The 22,812-nt window shown below is 35.0% G+C and overlaps 1 protein-coding gene across 1 annotated transcript; it reads right to left on the bottom strand.

The window, feature by feature from the left end:
- Nucleotides 1–4,582: 4,582 nt before the first annotated feature.
- On the bottom strand, nt 4,583–6,726 carry LOC143248240 (uncharacterized). Its single transcript, XM_076496682.1, has 3 exons — nt 6,575–6,726; nt 5,813–5,968; nt 4,583–5,335 (listed from the first exon to the last, which is right to left on the bottom strand). Exons 1-3 carry the CDS (start codon nt 6,581–6,583, stop codon nt 4,991–4,993), a joined length of 510 nt encoding a protein of 169 aa, XP_076352797.1. The 5' UTR covers nt 6,584–6,726; the 3' UTR covers nt 4,583–4,990.
- Between the last annotated feature and the right edge of the window lie 16,086 nt (nt 6,727–22,812).

The raw sequence follows: 22,812 nt of genomic DNA, 5'->3' as shown, positions 1-22,812 counted from the left end.
AGACGCATAATCACCCCCTAGGTCACCGGTAATGTCCGACACTAAATTCTAAGATGGCTCAGTTCTCCATGGTGGACAGCGTGCAGATAACCCAGTGTGTAACTATGCGCTCAAAGCCAACAACATCAGCAACAAAGAACATTAGATCAATTACGTAAAGATAAATATTGAATGATTTTAAAACGAGTTGATATAGATAGTCAAATTTCTTTAGACTCAGTTCCTATTAATATACTTATTACAAGAGTGACATAGTGATTAACGTATTTATATTCGGAAAGTGAATCCAAGAGTTACTGGTTCATGACCCTTTAAAAAATGCTTCCTCCACATACTTAAGATTCGTGGTTGGGCTGAACTGTGACTGCACAATCCCACCATCCAGTGATGTAACCTTTTAGGTGTGCAATAATCATACAATCCCCCACACACGCATACACATCAACCACCCGATTAATATCATGTAAGTAAATGAAACAGATGTTGATTGATAACATAAATCCAATATAACTATATTTTTTATTGTTTATTTTAATATTACAAAAGAGACTGCTGTGCTAACCCAGTTCATATATAGGCCTTTCGCGAACTCTATCAAGCAGATCCGTGGGTTCTGAAATTGTAAATTTTGTACATGAGATAGAAATGAGTATCATCACTCTATACCCAACAGGTCCTTGAATATAAAAAATATTAATTATACATATGTGTGTTCCAAATGAGCCTTTTATGAGTAGTAACTCAGTTGATCAGGTAGGCTCTGGTTTCCTACCTATATACACAACTGACACTTTCTCACAATGGGACAGCGGTAATTTTACGATATTGTAAATCCGTAAATTATAAAATCCGGTGTTTGATTCTCCGTGGTGACACATCTGATAGCCCGAAGTGTCTTTGCTCTAATATAAAAACAAATAATCACTGCCACTATTTTGCTATACAAGAGTTGTTCCTTTAGTCCATCAGCTCAAGATTCTTTATATAACTATTTGTGTAGCTGTTGTGAATAATTCTGAAACAGTTTTACTGATGGTATTAATATTGAGTCTGTTATGTTTATCTAGAGACTGGATAAAGAATGCCGTTTTAAAAAAAATAATAGGCCTAACACTGATGTTCTATGGTAAGTATAATCAATTATAATCATGCTTCGCTTACTTGAAAAAAGGCGTTCACACCATAATCCTGTCAACGTTTGTGACAAGACAACTGGTTTGTGTGCTCATAAAAACTTGTTTAGAGTTGATTGATAATAATTCTTCAGTAACGAAGCAGTCCACAGTAACTTTGTAGAGAATATCTGAACACATCATTGATTACCATTGCTATCGAGTAAGCTAGGTGTTTGGTTTTTAGTCTTTTACATTTTTAACTTTGTGATTTTCATTTACGATATTGAATAGGTCTATAAGTCTCACTAATGTAGTTTTTATCGACAAATCTGTAGGAAACGTTACATGTAAATAACATTTCATATTGTGGTACCAGGGTGGTGTATCAATGTTAAAGTAAATTCATGCGAGGTACGTTTTTGTTGGTTTTCCGCCATTTTTTATTTAACGCAAAATCACAATTTAGAAAACAATTGTATTGTGGCAAACTTTTATTAAGCTTTTTATACTTTACAAAGACGTATAACACAGAGGGTTCAGTACGTTATAGTAAAACCATTTTGAAACATGTTACAGTACGTGTCGCAATATCCTTTTATGATCTAACCAACGGCCTTACATCTTCATAATAATCCTGCAGCGTATTATACATTGCACAATAGTCCGTGACAAATTTATCATATCCAAACCTCACCACTTCTCACTGCGTGCTTTCCACAATCCGTTTTATGAGCATTAACTTTTCCGAGCGCCGGTTTTAACAATTTAATTGCACAAAAATCCATAAGCAACTTACTTGACAGTATGTCTTCATCTGGAATAGCATTTGACTCGTTTAATTCTTTTGCTGCCTGAGATGCACGACTGTTCATGATAGGTATGACAGTAAGCCTTATTTTTGTGAACTCATATCTTGTTGACCTAATTTCCATACTGAAGTTCCTCTTGTTTATATTTCGTACTAATTTTCGGGGCACATCGACAGTATACGTCACTGATCTTTGAGTTTATGAATTATCACCTTTTGCAAGATGCCGTACTCTGATTAGCACGACTAAAGTACGTCGTGTTAGAAGTCTCTCTCGGGATGGTTTTAGTCTCCCAAGTTGATCCATATTCTTTTATTTTCCATTATCATTAAGTTTGTGATCTGTGTGCACGAATATTTTGCATTGGAAAGGGCTATCGTATATTCTTCCAACAATCAATTTTTAATGACACTACACTACTTACAAAAGCTCAAACGTGTCAAAATGTAATTTTGATGCATTTCATTTCAACACGACTTTATACCAATTAAGGTTGACATGTAACTTACTCCTTTGCACAAAAATTGTTTTAATATAATGCATTCAACCGTATATTTATTGATTTTTTTTCCGAATTTTTCAACTTGGGAAGTTAAACATTTGAAAATAATCGCTGTACATCAACTGAGTAAGAATACTTTCTCACGTGTACAGAATAATGTGAAATGTTATTTGCAATAAACAAAGTGTTGTAAATGTACATCGTAAGGTACAAACGTCCGCCAATGATTGTCAAGTAGAACGTTTTAAGACTTCATAACCGATCTTGTACTCACTCTGTTATTTTCATGTAAGGTATTTCTTACTAAAGTGCATAAAATTTAATTAATTAGAATTATAAAATACGACTATCAGTTAATCCAATCCGAAGTTTCTATAAAAAATCCATTCACATTCATACAATCTTACTAAGAATGACACAAAAGGCTTCTAATGTGGTGACGCGCATTTTGCAATCTTTTGTAAAGAAAGTGTTGAAAAAAGTTTACAAGATAATCAAATTTGTGTCATCTTTTGTTATTTGATAAGACTTCCAGTGACACAGTGATATGTCTGAGCACTAGAAACCGGGTTTCGGTACCCTTAGTGGACAAAGCACAGATAGCTCTTTGTGTAGCTTTGTGCATTATAACAAACAACAACATTTGACAAAGTATAACGACCTAACTGACAATAAGTCAATTATTCTTACTAATTTTACAATCCACTAGCTCCAAGAGAAGCCTGTAGTCTTACGAACAAAAATATATGTTTTGATGCTAATTGTGGGCTAAACACAATTAGCCCATTGTATAGCTTTGCCCTTAACAACAACAAAAACAAACCTTACTCATTTTAATTCTAATCGATTCTGAAGACTTCGAGTAACAGTAAAGGTATTAATTCACAGTCGAAAAAAATGTATATGTATATATATCGATCTATCTACTTACAACCACTCTTATATAACTATAACAAAGTTGCAGTGTCTTTCAGCTCGTTTTTGTTCTTTGAATATTTTTGTCAAAGTTTGGCTTGGTTTTTGAATTTTACACAAAGCTAGAAGAGGGCTATCTGCGCTAGCCGTCCCTAACTTAGCAGTATAAGACTAGAGGGAAGGCAGCTAGTCATCACCATCCACCGTCAACTCTTGGGCTACTCTTTTAGCAGCGAATAGTGGGATTGACCGTCACATTATAACGCCCCCACGGCTGAAAGGGCGAGTATGCTTGGTTTGGTGTGACGGGAATTCGAACCCACAACCCTCAGGTTATGAGTTGCGTGCTTTAACCGCCTGGCCATGCCGGGTTCGTCAAAAGTTAAATTTCGAAAATGATGACTGGTTCGGTTGCAGTACTAGTCTAAACCCAACTGGCACTTCTGTCCATTATAGGGGTATAATTTTTTCTAATTATTTATTTATTTGTTTATTTATATTTCTTGAATGTCTCTAAACTTTTATTCATTGTAAGATTTGACTGTGTATCGGTAATAATAATCATATCTATTGTATATTGTCAACCGTAGTGTTTGTATGTTTTCTTTCAGCAAAACACATTATGTGTGGTCTTGCAACACTATAAGTTAGGTTTCGATACCCCTAGTGAGGAAAGCACAGATAACCCATTGTATAGTTTCGTGCTTATCTTTAAAACAAACACTTTTGAAATGACAGGAGAACAGATATTAATAGTGTTAATGTCAAATTTTATTTCGTAAGCAGACTGTTCTTCACTAAATAGTGAGGAATTAATTACTCTATCATTAACTTAAATAATAAAAATGTAGATTTACCGTATGTTATTGTTGAGTAGCTCTTAGCGTGACTGAATTGCTCAGCAAATAATTTTCATGGTGGACAGTGTAAGTAGTTCAGAACTGTGATTCTAAGTGAAGCCAAGAGTTTTAAAAAACTGGTATTTTTAAAGTCCATGAAATATTTCAAATTTATAAGCTATCTTAAACTTTTTCTCGTCACTGGGGATAGATACTTTGTTCGTTGATTACAAAATAAAGAAGTGAAACTGAAAAATAAAAGGGGATTCTTCATTAGTAACTAGTATCACAACTTTTGTTAAAGTCAGCTGTTTATAAAACTAAGTTTTTTTATGTGTTACACAAAATTTTATAAAATGCTCATCAAAAACACACATTGACAATTATATTTTGAAAACAAAATTTTATTATAAAATATGTAGAGCATCCAAAAAAGATATGCAAGTTAATAGAATTTCGGAAAGTTTACCCGTGATAATGTTTATGAAATCAAGCAAATGAAATTAACGAGGCAGATAAAAACATAAAGCAAAAAATAAAAACTGTACAAATAACTCTCTTCTCCCACTGACGTTTTTAGCGTCCTCTATGGAAGTAAGCCAGGAACTATACAGAGAAAAAAACATCTTCTAAGAAGCCGCTTTGCCACAGTCCATCTGACTTTATATTATATAAAGAAAATTTGTATTCAAATTATTGATTTTCAATAAGGTTGGTAGGCCCTCACTGGTTTAACATAGAGGGCAGGGCGAGCATAAGGGTAAGCAACTGGATGAGCATAGCCATAAGCAGGAGCAGCAGCAGCGAAGGCTACAGGACGAACAGTTTTGACGATCTTCGGAACAGGAGCGGCATATCCAAGGTTATTGGGAGCGTATCCCTTTGGGGAACATCATACTTTACAGGGGGTGCATCAGAATAGATGTTGACGTCAGCAGGATTCTGGTTTGCAGTACCAGGTTCGTTTGTTTTGATATTAGCACGGAAACCGCCCTCATCAGCAACGTATTCCACTTGGCGGCTGACTCCATAAGCGTCAGTGTAACCATAGGAACCTTGCTTGTTTCCATACTCATCACCTTGTTCATGCTGCCATTGACGATCTCCATAGTCGTTCTGAATTTCATAACCAAAGTTGTATGGCTGAGGCTTGGCCTATTTAAGAGATGAGATTTTAAATTATGGTCGAATTTTTCAATAAGATCAACATTCAAGTTTTTAAACGTGTGAAACAGGCCGAACTATTCTTGTTTTGTTTTAAACAAACAAATAAACTAAAATTACAGATGTGTCCTTCCGTAGATGTTTTGGGGAGGTTTTAAAACCAATATCATATCATGTTTTCACCCATAATACAAAAGAGGTTATTAGACGCAAATAAAATATTCACAATAAGTTATTAGGTGTATAACAAATTTAAAGAGGTATATTTTAATATAAAATAATTTAATTAAGAATTGTGAAACCAAAAATATTTCAAAGTATTTCTAATATCAAAGTTAACGTGAAGGGAAACATCCCACAGTACTTTAATTAGTGAACGTATTAGGAGTAGTTTCTACCCTTACTTATTTTATCTTGAAGAAATAAGAAAAGTACATTTAAGTCTATATGGTATAACTTATAGCTTACATAGGAATCATGCTGGTAGGGGGGCTGCTCGAAGGCAGGAGGATGGTATGCTGGAGCAGCGATGACTTTCACAACTTTGTGGGGTTGTGGAGCATGGCCATACTGAGGGGCGTATTGAGCAAAAACACATGCTACGGTGAGGCAAAGGACGAAAATCTGTAAGGGCAGAAAAAAAGGTTCATTCAGTTATGAACTGAACAATAAAAGAAATAGCTTCCTTAAATAATCACAGACGTGAACATTAACATATTATTTTATTACTAAACAATGATTAGCTGAGATTCCTCGCATATTTTACAGTTTTCCTTAAAGTTCTACATACGATACGCATTAAAGCAAGAAGGCACTTGTGGAATTCATAGGAAGATCTGAAGTAAAATTAGGTAACTTATACACAATAAAAACAATTGAAAAACGTAAATTCAGCTTTGATACTGGAAATAGTGGAAGTCAAACTTTGCTCTTAATTAACTAATATCCTTGAGAATGTATGTCAAAAAGAGGTAAAAAGATAGTTAATATTTTCAAAATTATTTTGAATTTATTATATAATCTAATATCAGGGAGACTGTTTTTAAATATATTTCTGGTTATCAGTGAAGACTGGCCACAATTTAACTTTTTAAACTTCTACAAGTTTAAATCATGAATATAATGATGAAATACAAAGTTACACCTCTCTAATGAGAATGTTGAAGTGTGGGTAGTTGCTTTCAGAATATTACTGAAGTTCTAAAACAACAGTGACCATTTTTAACTTACCTTGAGCATGTTGGTTCCAGAAATTTGGATAATTCAGAACGTGAGCTGAGAAATGGTTTGATATACCCTTCCTGCAGCACCCGGGGTTTTTATAGGAAAGCTCAACCCTTGTCGCCTCCTTTATTCTTTCGCCACAAATCTGGGCCATGACGAAACTAACAGATGCGGATTGTTCATATCATCCGCTTGCTTTCATTCACTGCCAGGTGTCAAGCGACTTGCCCCTGGCATGGCGTGGCTCGAACACCTTCAGGCCAAATTCACGAGCTGGTTTAAACTTCCTGTTTAGAACAGGTCTTCAGTTAAGATTACAAAAGAGTTAAACTACTTTCATCAGCTTTCTTACAGCAACCATGAGCAGAAACATTTAGCAAATACATACATATATTTTAAAAATAAACGTTGCTTCCAGAATTTCAATACTTTAAGCCTCGGCATACTTACTCAGGTATGCGGATGTTCAAATACAATACTAAAGAATTATTTTTTGCATGACATAACGAGATAGCTTATTACCTTTTAACATGATTCATTTACAAGGTCCACTATCAACAAAGGATAGAAATACTGAAGTATGAGCGAGTGTCGAGTGTGAGAGTGTGTGTTTCTTATAGCAAAGCCACATCAGGCTATCTGCTGAGTACACCGAGGGGAATCGAACCCCTGACCTTAGCGTTGTAAGTGTGTGAGAGAGATGATTTAATGTCATTCCAAATACATAATTTGATTTTGAAGTTGCTGAATAGTTAATACCATTCATGCTAATTAATTTGACATTTGAACGTTAGAAAAGAAAGTTTGAGTAGTAAACAGCTTCAATGAATCCTTCATAACAAAACACTACCATCGATAAGGAATCATTATATTTTTAATATATGAAATTCTACCTTTCAAATATTCCTAACGTTTTAATTTTAAGCACCTGAAAGACGCTCTGTTCAACATTTCAAGTCAATCTGTAACATTGATTAATAAAAGCCCATGACTTAGAAACCGTTACTATACATTTGCTAAAGAGTTTCAGGCTAGGCATGGCCAGGTAGTTAGGACGCTCGACTCGTAATCTGAGGGTTGTGGGATCAAATCCCCGTCACACCAAACTTGCTCGCCCTTTCAGCCATTGGGGCGTTATAATGTTCGGTCAATCCCATTATTCGTTGGTAAAAAATAGCCGAAGAGTTGCCTTCCCGCTAGTCTTACATTACTAAATTAGTGACAGCTAACGCAGATTGCCCTCGTGTAGCTTTGCGCGAAATACAAAAACATTAAGTTAACATACATTAACATTAGTGTTACTGTTAATCTACTAATTACTACTAACAAAACATTGTCAGTGTTACAGTTAATCCCTCTAATTACTCCTAACACGAGCATCATCAGTGTTACAGTTAATCCACTAATTATTGGTCATGTTTTTATATTTTACGTAGAAAATAAAAGAAATATTTCGCTCATTTGTTTTGTAATTTTTACATTAGAGACGCAACAAGCAGAATATATAATTACTCAACGGGGCGGCAGTTTGAACAGGAAAAGAAGATATTCTACTGATGAATTATTATAATATAATCTAATTTTCTATTAACTGACTGGTTTGAATAATAATTTGTAGTACACTTACATGTCCCCCACTGGTACAGCAGTAAGTCTACGGATTTACAACGCAAATATCAGGGGTTTGATTCACCTTGGTGGATACAGCAGATGACCCGATGTGGCTTTGCTGTAAGAAAACACACACACACAAACATTACGCTTACAGTATACTCGATTTTCAATTTTATTGACCACAGTTTAAGATGGAAACATTATTAACTAAAATGCGTAACCTGATGAGACAGCAGTAAGTCTATAAACTAAAATCCGTGTATTGATTCCCAGTGGTGGGCATAGCAAATAGCTCCATGTGACTTTGCTCTAAAACAAACGAACTACCTTAAAGTTAAGTGTAAAATTCTCAATAATAACTAATGTCTAGGCCTAAACCAAAAAGTATTGTTTGGTTAAGTCTCTAATTAATATATAATATCGGCCAAAAATAATTAATTTTGTAAATTTATAAATGTATAAAGATAAAGAGTTGCATGTATTTCGTAAATTGTAAGTGTATCCCGTTAGCAATTTCAGTCGCACAGTTCATATTAAGAAGCTATTCACAACTGAGTTTAATTGTCGGATGTTGAGTAGTAGTTTGTCGTCGATTCAACATATCTCTTAATAATGTCAAAGAACATGATTTATTGACGGTTTCAATTCACGTGTTATTTCATGGTCAGTATTCCTAAAAACACCGTTTATTTAAATATTACCACTGATCGAACGTCTACAGGAATATCTTAACAACTTTTTATGTATCCTTCTTTTTTATTCTCTTTAATATACTTTGCCCTCTTCTCCATCCCACCCTTAAAAAAAGTTCAATCCATTTAAACCAGTAATATATATATATAGGGTGTCCCAAAATAACGTTTACACTCTTTGACTGCATATAGCTAATAAACCGTTTCATTTGTTTCACATTTGACTTGTGTCCAAGGACGGCGGATAATCAGCTTACAATCGAGCACAAAATATTTATTCTCAAAACTTTTTGGAAAGTCGAAAACAAAGCTGAAGTGCAAAGACGTTTTACTAGAAAGTTCCATATAGATGCGCCATCTCACCCCAGCATTTCACGCATCATCGCCAAGTTTGATGAACACGAAACTCTTCACCATATGAGAAAGTGTCGCTCCGGTCGAAAAAGATCATCAACAAGCCCAACAAGAGAGCAAGAGGTCATTGATAATGTTTTGAATTCTCCAAGAAAATCAGTGCGCCAACTGTCTTGTGAAACAGGTATCCCTAAATCCAGCGTTCATCGCATTTTGAAGCGTTCCCAATTCAAAAGTTTCATCCCTTCGCTTGTTCACGCTCTGAATGAAGATGACCCTGATCAAAGGGTTGAGTTCTGTGAATGGTATCTTGCTAGATGTGCAGGCGATGATGAATTTCCACTCAAAATTGTTTGGAGTGACGAAGCAACGTTTAAGCTGAATGGCTCAATAAATCGACACAACTGCACCTACTGGGCAACAGAAAATCCACATGTTACAGAGGAACATCACTTGAATTTACCTGGAGTGACTGTGTGGTGTGGTCTGTCCGCTAGGGGACTCATCGGACCATTCTTTTTCCAAGACACCGTAACAGGATTGAATTATCTCAACATGCAACAAGAGTTTGTCATGCCACGCATCCAAGAACAATTTGGAGAAGAAGAATGTTTCTTCCAGCAGGATGGCGCTCCTCCCCACTTCCATCGCGACGTGAAAGCTTATCTGGTTGCATCTATGCCAGACAGATGAATTGGACGAAGAGAAAGTGTAGAATTTCATATCACCAGATTTGACACCCATGGATTTCTTTTTGTGGGGGTTTCTGAAAGACAAAGTTTACAGCACAAAAAGGGCAACAATTGACTAATTGAGAGTTGCAATTGTAGAACAATGTGCTTTAATACCAGATGAGATGGTATTTGATGTGTGCACTTCCATTTCTTCCCGTTATGAGATGTGTCTGGAGCAGAATGGATTTCAGTTTGAACACCTGAAGTGAAGCAAGCAAATTGTGACATTTTACAATTCCAACCAAGAAGAGTTTTCCTTGGGAAGAATTTTATTTGTTATTTTTCTCTTGCTTTCAATATTAAATCTTTATATAAATCCTTTGGCTATCATATATATCTTGTTTCATTGTTAAATCAACAAACAAAGCAAGTTATAATGATCCAAAGAGTGTAAACGTTATTTTGGGACAACCTGTATATATATATGCAGCTAGTGATGGCAACAATAAACCTAGCTTTAAATGAAACACAAAATAAAAACGAAACATTTTTTCTGATATTTCTCACGTTCATGCCCTCTACTAGAAAAAATATGGCCATGTCCCCACTACTTCGCAGAATAGAAATTTCTCACTTGTAATATGAACAAATTGCAAAAACTGATTATACTAGTGTTATTGTAGAAACTAGACACTGTAATTATTTCTTATTACTTGTACGCAACTTAGTAAATGAACACAAAAATATCAGTACAGTTAAATATTAAATGGTGTAAAAATTAAGTTTAAATTTCCTCTCGGAGAGAAAATTAATTTGTTTATTCCTTTAACTTCATTCGTTGAAGCTTCTCAAATCTTAACATATTTTACTGTGAAGTAGCATCTGTTAGGTTTTAGAAGTAATTTATTACACAAGCTACATTTACGATGTTTTCATTTGAAAACGGAAGCTTTTGTGTTTTACGTATTTAGAAGAAAATTTATTGAATGAACTTTGCAATTTGTAACGAATTGGATTTTTCACAATTCAGTTCTCCTTTCTACATTTACAGAGAGCGAATTTTTGGTTTGTTTTCGTTGTTTTTTTTTAGTTGCTATTATTGAGCACTGAGATTAATTATTTAAACCAAGTCAAACATCTGGCTTGTTTTTTATCAAACTACAAATTTTAGAAATTCATCGTTATTTTTTATTTTATTCAGTATTCAATCTAATACTTACAGAGTCAATCTCGAGCAACTTTTGGCGGTTATTAACATCTTCTTCTGACAGAGACTATCAGCTCATCCTAGCATTTGAAATATTGTAGAAAACTAAATTCTACCACCCAAAACCATTTATAGGAACATTGTATAATATTTCATTCATGTATAGCGCCCTCTGACGTTTAATACTGTATATTGTTGACCCCATTATTTACGGTGTCTTTGTTAGAAATAATAGCAAATATAGAAAACACCGAGAGAGTTCAGATATATCTGTTCGTTTTAAAATGTGGAGTATTTTGAACAGTCTTTACATTGTAATAATATTACAATACAATCTAATTTTTTTATGAGTAAAGAATATTTAGTCTAAAGCTAAGTTGCGTGTTTGGTTGGACTTCATAAACTTGTTCTCTGCAATCTCATTCTTCGCTTTTGTTTATTTATAAATCTTTCTGACACCAGTCGCATAGTCATCGCCAGCCTTTTTTTATCTTTTATCTCTGATTTGTAAATGTAATGTTTGGAAAAATATTAATTATACAGAATCCCAAGAAATACCCCTTCAACCTTGAACCTGCTCACTAGCCACAATGGCGCGATTCAATAGACCTTGTAGTCAAATTGCAGGGTTTCTCAAGAGGCTGCAGGAAGGCTCTGGGAACCATGCATTAAACCCAATCAGTAACATAAGAATTTACGTCGTAATTTTTCATTATACATATCTCAGTACACTCTGAGTCACACATTATTGATGCGAGTCAACATTTTGTATCCAGCTTCTTCCTCCAATAGCTTAGCGGTAAATGGAGGCATATAACTTTTAAAAATAGTTTTGATATGTTTTTTTTCGAATTTCGCGCAAAACTACACGAAGATATCTGCGCTAGCCGTCCCTAATTTAGCAGTGTAAGACTAGAGGGAACGCAACTAGTCATCACCACCTACCGCCAAGGGCACTCTTTTACCAACGAATAGTGGTATTCACCATAACGTTATAACGCCCTTATGGCTGAAAGGGCGAGCATGTTTGGTTTGATGTGACGGGAATTCGAACCTGCGACCCTCAGATTGCGAATCGAACACCGTAACCACCTAACCATGCCGGGCGTATTAAAAATAGAGATTTAATATTATTATTGGGCACATGTTACATGGTAAATTAATGAAAGTAGTTTTATTTTGTTTGACTTTTTCCATTCCTTTACTGTGTAACGTAATCTTGAATCGAGCACCAACATATCGCACTTATTCATTGAAACGCTCCACGTCATAGAGTAAAGGTTCTTGCCAGTTAGGCTAGTGTTTGTTAGTCTTAACGTTTCTTCAGTTACTTCAGGGCAGTAAAGATTGGTAACAAGCCTAAAACTAGAAATTGGGTAGAATTCCACAGATGACTGATAACGAATGGCTATTTCTGGCACTCACCTTAAAATAAAGAGTAATATATTTTTAGCTGCATCCAAGCTAACAGTGTTAAATAACAAAAGATCTGTTCTTTGAGAACATTTTCCTAGTAAGTTATTTTGAATACATTTAACAGAGAACTTCATAATTAGTATAAACGTGATCACGATAGTAAATAAACAGTGACAGTAAATCAGCTTTTATAATTTGGTTAAGTGGTAATGAGCTCTTTTTTTCTACTTAGTCAAATTTCATTAATGATGTTATATCTGTGACATAGACACTTTTCCAAACTGTTCTTTATGTCACCCAGACAATGTCTTCAGACGTCTAAAAGTGAGTCAGTTGGTTACAAATTGGTCCTCAAGGTTAGCCAAGACAAAATCTAAACTTTATATTTTACAAATTAATATTGGGTACAACACATGTTATACATAGTACATTATCATGCTAAGAAAGGTATGGCCCTTCACCATACATTTCCATCCACATAAGTCATTCAACGTTATCCAGAAGGTTCTTATGCGACAAGGCATCACAGCTCCTATAAATATTACAAACTAAATCAGTCCCAATATCCCTTAACAGTTTGTATGTCAATATCATAACCACTATTTTCTTCGAGCTTTTGTGAAACTAATATCTCTCTATTTGAATCAAAGAATCACTAGTAGACGTTTCACACCATGTGTTCTTCATTATCCATTACAAAAACTTTGATGCTCAAAACAAAAGCCTTATCTATTAGAAGTACAGATTCTCCGAAAAATTGAGAATCATAGAAATCCATGCGTACAGTGGACGTTGTGCCTCAATTCTTGAACTCACGTTTATATGATAGACTTACTGACAAATCTCTGATTTTATTTCAACATTTTTGTAGACTTCTGAGTAATTACATATTTCTGATTAGCACACTTTTTAGTCTTCCATTTATTCACTGTATTACTAATTATGGATTTGGGTACAAGTAGTTAAACTAAAAGATTCGGAAACTGTTACTGTCTATGTTGCATCCAATAATCTCTTTGTAAATCTATGAAATTATTTGCTCCATCTGGTTGTTTGTGACAGCTTCTGATCTTCAACAATCCCAAGAAAACGTAAACCACGATCAGATGCTATTTTAAAGAGAATGGATTCATTGTTAGCTAGATATCTGAAGCGCCCAAGTATTTAGTTTTGTTTCTTTAAAGATAAGCATAAAACTACACAATGAACTATCTGTGATCTGCCTACCACGGGTATCGAAACCCAGTTTCTATCATTGTAAGTCCGCAGATGTACCGTTGTGCCATTGAGGGGCAAAACATTTGATATTACACTTCACGTATAAGTAAATATATATTTATTTGTACTTTTAGTTCTCCCATTGTTTCCGTGTATATTCTTCATTTTGATCAGCTGTAGAATTGTATCTTTAAAATCTCACGTGCAAATTACTAACTCTGCGAGATTGCAAAAATATTTAAAGTTTTTTTGGATTGTTTTGAATTTCGCGCAAAGCTACACGAGGATTTTCTTCACTAGTTGTTCCTAATTTAGCAGTGAAAGATTAAATGGAAAAACAGCTAGTCAAACCACACACTGCCAACTCTTGTGTTACTCTGTTACCAACAGATAGTGAGATTGACCAACACTTCATAATGTTCTCAGGGCTGAAAAGGCGAGAGTGTTTGGTGGGATGGGATTCGAACCTGCAACCCTCATATTGCGAGTCAAGCGCCGGAACCACCTGGCCATATAAAAAAAAATTAAAATCTTCCTATGTTAATTTCTACTGTAAAATACCATGTACATCTGGAAAGAGCTATGGCGCTAAGATGGCTGCCGATAAGAGTGGGGGAACACCTCGTGGGCTTGTAGTCATCGGGGATCCCGTTCCAAAGCTCGCAAAATTGGCTTTTCAAAGTCTAATAAAAACTTTGCTACGAAAAAGGCTCAGAAAGTTGCGTTTTATTACGGGGTCTGTATGTATATGATAACCCCCTGGTCCGGAAAACTCTTGGCGGCCCTGTACTGTAATTGTTTGTTTTTTGGTTTTTTCTCAAAGTAGTATTAGCCCTCAAGAGTAGATTCGTAGGTCATTGTTTATTTCCAAGAAGGAACTACTCAGGTGTGGTGAAATAAAAAAAGTTAAATTTTCATTTAGAAACTTTTTTTGTAAACAATGCTTAAAATTGCTTTTCAGTGAATCATGTTTTAGATTAGAAATAGTAAACAGCTCGGAAGCTTTGATTGAGCCCAAATAGGTTATTATGGTATACGTGCAACTCACTTGGTTAATGTATTCCGTGGGCATGGACTTGAAGTCTCTCAACAGGTGTTGTTGAATCTAAATAGCATCATTATTCTGTTTAAGATAATATGCGTATATTAATCTAAAAATTAGATAACTCTTCTTAATTATTATGTGTTATGGAAATCAATTCCACTAAGCATACGTAAAAAGAACCAGAAATTACTTAAACCTCGTAGTAAGAGACACACAAATATATCTATACAGGTTACAATTGCGTAAGAAAATTAAGCTAACGCCCATTGTGAAAGCAATTATTCTGGGTACTTGTTAGTTTCAGTAAAGTATAGTAAGATGAAAATTTTACGATGAAACGCTACTGATGATCTATTAATGGTCCTCTGTTGGGTCAGCAATAAGTTCACAAACTTGCAATGATAAAATTCAGAGCTAAATTATCCGTGGTGGACAGAGCGAAGACAGCTTAATGCGCAGTATTGTTGTTCCCCCCGAAAAAAAAGAATCAGTTTGCTCATCATTTACTTTTTGAAACGTTACATCCTATATCATCGTTAATTGTTTAAAAATTCGTTTACTTTCAGAGGTATATCTAAATGAGCTCAATGATATGGTTGCAGTTAATGATTCTAGGTCGGCCATCTTGTATACACAAACCAAACCTTACCAGTTTCATCATCCTATACAAACAAATCAAGTCTTCCCTGCTTGGCAGTCTCATATATACAGATCAAGCTCATTTAACCTTATTGGCTGATATAGACATACAAACCAATTTTCTAACTCGGCCGTCTTACGTGTACGAGTTATCCCTTCCCATCCTGTTCGTTGTATACATACAAATCAAACTGATATATATTTTAATTTCCTTTAGTAATATGTACACAAACAGGTATTTATACTGGCAGTTCAAGTTCAATGGCTTTTTTGTTTAATCCAAACGAGCTTGAAATATCAAATATTGTGCTTTCAGTCATTATATAAAACAGGATAAACGTGTGTAATCAGCTTTACAGCTTCGTCACATATATATATAGGGAAACGAGTAAGTTTATTTATTTATTTATGTTTTTAGGAAGCAACAACCTGACGGAATGGGCCAGCATGTCCAAGTGGTTAAGGCACTCGACTCGTAATCCGAGGGTTACGAGTTCGAATCCTCGTCACACCAAACATGCTAGCCCTTTCAGCTGTAGGGGCGTTATAATGTGACGGTCATAGTTATTCATAGTACCATAAGGTAACAGATAAAGATCGTTATGGGAAACAATATTGATTCATACCCTGACTAACATGACACCACTTTCATATACATGTCTTTTCTAAGGAAAATTGGGGTTACGCCTAGTCATGACAAATGTCTATGGCAAACTTGTTTTGTGTCCGGTTACAGTGGAAATGCGGTGCTTCCTTCGTGTTGTTTAGCCAAACCATACCACTTTAGTTGATACCACTAAAGTTGAGCTGTTTTGTGGCAATGATTAAAGAAATTCAAAGATTGGCATGTCTGGCCAAAAGGTCTGTCTTATGAAACTAAAACAATTTTTGACCATTTGCGTCCAGATTTGTTCCAAACAACTGATAGGCTGAGGCCGTGTGATTTCATCGAGCCCAGCGGTCGTCTTATGAGATTAATGACAGTGGTCAACCCTACCAAGTAACTGGCCAATTTTGTTCTGGTCTAAAAGTGAATTTACATCTAGTTAACCACACTTTGGGAGTCTTGTTTTTGACCACCTTAGAGCCAAACTCTTGCTCTCTGCATAATAGGAATGTCAAAATACTTTCACAGTAATACTGTCATGTTTAACTCTCAACCTCTTTACAGGCTGCTGTTGTTCAGACTACTAACGGAAAACTCGCTGCTTGCTTCGCTCTTGTATATCACTGAAATGTGCATGCTAAACAATCCTACAAGCCACTTAACACTCGATTGGCATAAATATCAACATAGCTTCTGTGGCTCCGTGGAAAGTTTGAGAGTTTATAATGTAAAAAATCGAGTTTTAACACCCGCGATGGACACAGCACAGAAAGTTCATTGTGTAGCTTTGCACTTAACAACAAGCAAACCAAACACTAACATAGTGGCTAAGACATAGAAAACTCCGATCATATTCTAATTACTTTGAACATTATCTTGTATTTAATAAATATTTGCTTTTAATATGTTTCTTTGTTTCTGAATTTCGCGCAAAGCTACACGAGAGCTATTTGCGCTGGCCGTCCCACATTTAGCTGTGTAACACTAGAAGGAAGGCAGCTAGTCATCATTACCACTTACCGCCAACTCTTGGGCTACTCTTTTACCAAAGAATAATGGGATTGACCGTCACATTATAACGCTCCTACGACTTAAAAGGTGAGCATGTTTGGTGTTATGGGTATTCGAACCCGCGACCTTCGGATTACGAGTCGAGCACTTAACCACCGGGCTGTGCTGAGTTCAATTAGTGGTATAAATAAAGATACAATAAAACTGTAAGGTATTAATAACGAAAACCGAATAACTCTAGGCAATGTTTGCTTTCAATTTCTGGGTTTAATAAAAATTAAGTAAAATTTCAAACAGTATGATTCTAATATTGGTTGTCTATGTACATTATATACCCTACATTACTATCAACAATCAAAACCAATGATGACAAATAAAGTGTAACCGAATTAACATTTTCTTTTTGTGATTAGTAAGTATATAATACCTTGAGGTCACGAATAAGAGAAAAACTTTCTTAGTCTTAAAAGGAAGAGTTTCTACATAAAAAGAGTTCAAAGATACAAAATAAACAACAGGACATTGCCCGCTACAGCATAGTCTCTACTTCAGTGTTTTAGTTTAACAAAAACTCCGCCCTAGGACGACATTCTTTACTTTCTAATGACATTTCTGAAATTAGACCATCAGAGAGAGAAAGCACTAGAATACTAAGTGGCTCTATTAAACTCAGCTTTTACCCTAGAGGCTTTTTCTATATAAAGATAAGCGCTTCAGAATTTTTAAGCATATTCATTTTTTTTAATGTATACGAGTTTTATCCTATAAAGTACAAAGTGTCTTATTGATGTCTTAGTTTAAAATTACGCTTGAATTATAATTAGCAGTCTTGAAATAATATGTTTTGCCAAAAACTTGAGTTATACACATTTATCACACGATTTTTTGTTTGAATTTCGCTCAAAGCTACATGTGGGCTATCTACGTTAGTCATCCCTAATTGAGCAGTATAAGATTAGAGGGAAGGCTAATATTCATCACCAGCCACCGCCACTTTTTGGACTACTCTTTTACCAACGAATAGTGAGATTAACTATAACGGTATAATACTTCCACAGTTGAAAGGGTGAGTATGTTTGGTGTGATGGGGATTCGAATCCGAGACTCTCCGATTGCGAGTCGAGCACCCATAACCACTTGACCATGCCGGGCCAACAAGAATAAGTAAAACAAAAATCTCAATGAATGCGTATATGATGTTGGCTTTTAGCGTATTCAGACAGTTTAATACAGTTCTAATGTTTGTCTTCCTGATATAGTTCTTAAGTGTAGCTAATAGTGTACCACTTTTTAACTAACGGTTTGAAGTCCTACTTCATCAATAGATGTATTTTAGATGAGGACTTGGAAAATGTTTATATTTAAATGTCACTATTCACTAGCAAGCTTTGGTTATTAAAACTGTTATAATATTACATTTAACAAAGAAATGGATAAATAACATTAGAATTTTCATTAAACAAAAGAATAAACATTTCTAACAACGAAGGCTTGTAGTAATCGGAAAACAATGTGGCGTCAAAACGTCCCAAGCACTGTATGAAAAACTGGAGCAAGCCCTAAAGGGAATGAGTTAAAGGAGTGCCTTGGGCAGGCTTAGAAATATGGATCAGGAAAATGGGCTGAAATGGGGAAAAACAGAAAAGCAAGAACGTTTTCTGCCTTTTGTTATCGTGTTTGGTGTTTCAGGATTCACATAATAAAACACACATCACGGTGGTAACAGTTTGAAAGTGCAGAACTCGAAAAACTACGTGATGAAAGCAAATTAGTTTTTACAAAAACATTCAGGAACTTGTGAAAAAGTTGTCATTTTTAATTGTTTATCAATACGTAGAAATGAATGGCTGTGACAGTGAACTGATAGCATGTTTGTTTTTTGAATTTCTCATAAAGCTAAGAGATGACTATCTGCGCTAGCCGTCCCTAATTTAGCAGTGTAAGACTTGAGGGAAGGAAGCTGGATAGCCCTCGTGTAGCTTTGCGCGAAATTTAAAAAACAAACACCGTTGTGTTCTTTCTTATGAAATTGTCACGGTGTTCATGTCCTGAAGGATATTTTAACTTCTCTTGTTATTATGATAAAAGTAGTTCAGCGGAGACCAAGTTAGGATTTTGAACGATAAAATGAGTACTTTTCCACTTAATATATTTCATTCAAAGCTGACAGTTTAATAAAATTTGAAAGAAATACGCAGTTCTTCAATATTTGAATTTATTGTCGTTTTCTTGCAGTTTGGATTTGGTTTATTTTAAACGTCAAAATAAGTCACGTTAAAAAAGAAATGCCCATATTTAGGGGGGAAAAGAGATAAAGTTAAAATAAATATGTTTTTTTTCAACAATGTTAAGATTATATCGAATAGAGAAATATTCTGCCGTTGCGGGCAATTTCATTTTCTTTCAAGTTATGTTTCTTATTTACCTGAAGAGATAATACATCTCTTACAGGCTAAAGAGATAAAAGGATAAGTATTGAAATATATAAGTTGTAGTGCCGCTAAAATATGTGTTAAGAGTATAAAGTTAATTTGTAAGAAAATTGGGTGAAAACAAATATTCAGTTACTTAACAGTTTTGCATATTATTGTAAATTATCTGTCTTAAACCACTTTATTTTTTTTAATATAAAGAATACATCAGACGTCAGACAAATCATCTTCTTCGGCCAATTTTAAAGTATCGTAAAACAAAGGAAACTGATACCTCGTTAAAAGTAAGCGTATCTGAAGAATCGTTTACAGAGTTAGTAGCAGAGTTCATCACCTAAGTTTAATTGATAATTAGTCACAACCTCATCTTAACTGTCTAAGGAACCTGGCTGACCATCAACATTATCCTACTTTGTAAGTTGTATGACACAAAAAGTTACGAATAATTGAAAGACAGCAATAAAAAAGGTTGTAATGAAACAAATGTTTTGAACGTATTGTTGAGAATAAACGGAATATCGAGTTTATAATGTACATGACGTTTCAAAAGCAATATCTCATTAAAGTTCCAGTGGGTAAATAAATGATAGGCAGATTGAAATACTTCCGGTTACAAAAGATAGCTTCTGTCGTGCGTGATTATATAGAAATATTACGTTATTTTACAGAAATATTTATTTAAACAAGTTTTTAGAGACGGTTGTTTGTTTATTTTGTTAAGTACAAAGCTACACAAAGGGCTCTCCACTCACCACAGGTATCGAAACCCAATTTTAAGCAGTATCACTGGGAGAAATGTGTGTGTGTTTTCTTATAGCAAAGTGGTATCGAGCTATTTGCTGTGTTCACCGAGGGGAATCGAATCCCTGATTTTAGCATTTTAAACGCGAACACTGTCTCACTGGTGACCATTGGAGAGGGAATTTTAGAAGAGGAACATTATTCTGCACTCTTCAAAATCTTATTTAAGGGCATTTAACTCAATAACCTGACGTTTCTGTTAAAAACAAGCTCTGATGAATCTATTATAATATGTATAAATATTAATGATGTTGAAAAAAACAGGTATGTTAGAAAGATAGAGACGAAATAAAAACCCTATAACTCGAGCGCCTTCGAAATGTGGACCTTTCTTCTTCAGGAGCAAACTGGAAGTCTTTCATTTTTTATAAAATTTTGTATTTCTTTTTCTTCCAGTGAGGGGTTCTACAGGTCATAATAATGGGAAATGTATTTTTCTAGAATATCAACAGAATGTTGACAGAATATTTTAGAGACATTCATGAATTATAAGGAGGTATTTACAAGGATCTGTTGCTATTTGTTGCAGAAGTTCTCATCATATGCTTCTGTCGATGCTTTTAATGCAAGAACTTGAGTTATGATTCTGTTTTTCATGTTATGCACTAGCGACTTGGCATGTTAATAATGTTTTATGCGTTTCTCGGTGAGATTTCTAAGTTTTTGAAATAGTTGTTTTCAGATTTAATTGAGCGATTCGTCGCTTGATTCTCGTTGAATGTTGACAGACATGTAAGGAAGTCAGTCGTTGTAATCATGAGATAGAGGATGGTTAAATTTAAGGGAAGGAAGTAACTATCTTCTTCAGAGGTTGGAGTGTATTGTTGATCGTCCTGAGAGTTTATGCTAACAGATGAAAGTTTGTTTGTTTGTTTGTTTGTTTTTTGGAATTTCGCACAAAGCTACTCGAGGGCTATCTGTGCTAGCCGTCCCTAATTTAGCAGTGTAAGACTAGAGGGAAAGCAGCTAGTCATCACCACCCACCGCCAACTCTTGGGCTACTCTTTTACCAACGAATAGTGGAATTGACCGTCACATTATACACCCCCACGGCTGGGAGGGCGAGCATGTTTAGCGCGACGCGGATGCGAACCCGCGACCCTCAGATTACGAGTCGCACGCCTTACGCGCTTGGCCATGCCAGGCCCCCCAGATGAAAGACTACTGTATTTTAATGAAGGTAATTCTATAAGAGATTGATCGACTAGTGAAGATTTTAATGTGGAACGTGTAGCGTCTACACCGACAGTTATTTGGTGTTGTTTTGGAGATAAGGGAATGGAAGGAATGTGACTAAACAAGAACGAACAACTAAAGGATAAGCAAATCGAATGTTGCTATTTGTGGAATGTGATGTTTTGTGGGAAGTGTAATTTGTGTTTAGTCTTCTAGCAGAATTTGAAAGACTACTGTGAGAGAGTGAATGAGTTTTTAGTTGGATAGATTGAGTGATAGCGTTATTATTGTAAGAGATGTTGGTAACTTCTAATATAGGGAGAAATGTAGAATTTGGACAAGGAGGGATGGAAGAACTATTAGAAGTAGGAATTGGAGATGATGAGGATGACATAGAAGATGAAGACAAGAGTGAGAAAATGATACGGTAAACAAAGAACTTGAAGTTTGAGGCCAGGGTAAAAATACCAGAGAAGTTGAGGTGAAGTCCATCTTATGCAAGAAAATTAGTGAGTGATATTAGGTTTGTGTGGTTAATGAAGACAAGATGGGGGTTACGTCTATATATGTGTTTGGTTAATTCATTGAAATGTTGAATTTTGTTCTTGAGTTGTTTAATTACTGTGTTGTTTTGTGTGTTGCAGTCAATGAAAGTGTGTCTATTCACATGTTTATAGACTACACTAGAAATGGCCAGTTTAATGTGTAATCTGAGGCTAAAGATATGTGCTGTTGTGTTTTCAACTTACGAGAAAAAGTCCTTAACAGTCTTATCTGATTGTTTCAGGTCGTTAGTACCTAAGTGAATTATAAAAAGTTAATCATCATTTATTTTAGCTTCAATAATGGATTTTAACAGGATGGGGTATCCATTAATGAAGGTTAAATGTTCGTGAAGGTACCTAAGTATCGAAGCACCTAAAATGCCTATGTTAAGTAATAAAAGAGTATACTTACCTGAATTGGGTTCATGTTTCTCACAAGGTGGTACATTCATGGTGTTAAAAAACACGTAAGTTCAAGAATGGTAGAGATGAAATAAAAACCCTATAACTCGAGTGCTTTCAAAAGGTGGACCTTTCTCTTCAGGGCCAAGCAGTTTGACTCTGGAGAAAACACGTACACCTTTCAAAAGCGCTCGGGTTATAGGGTTTCTATTTCATAATAATATGCATAAAATTACTAATCAATTTAAGAGTTAAAAGAATAAATACTTTGAAGAGAAAAACTACCTGTCAAAGGCAGATAAGACTAGATTGTTCACAGCAATGGTTGTCTAGAAACATAAAGTTATTAATATAGTTTTCACGTTGTATTCCATATCGGATCTATTAAGGATACGACAATAAAATAACATT

The sequence above is a fragment of the Tachypleus tridentatus genome, chromosome 1 (assembly GCF_004210375.1).
Source record: "Tachypleus tridentatus isolate NWPU-2018 chromosome 1, ASM421037v1, whole genome shotgun sequence".
Classification (NCBI taxonomy): Eukaryota; Metazoa; Arthropoda; class Merostomata; order Xiphosura; family Limulidae; genus Tachypleus; species Tachypleus tridentatus.
This window is presented reverse-complemented; position numbering and strand designations above follow the sequence as displayed.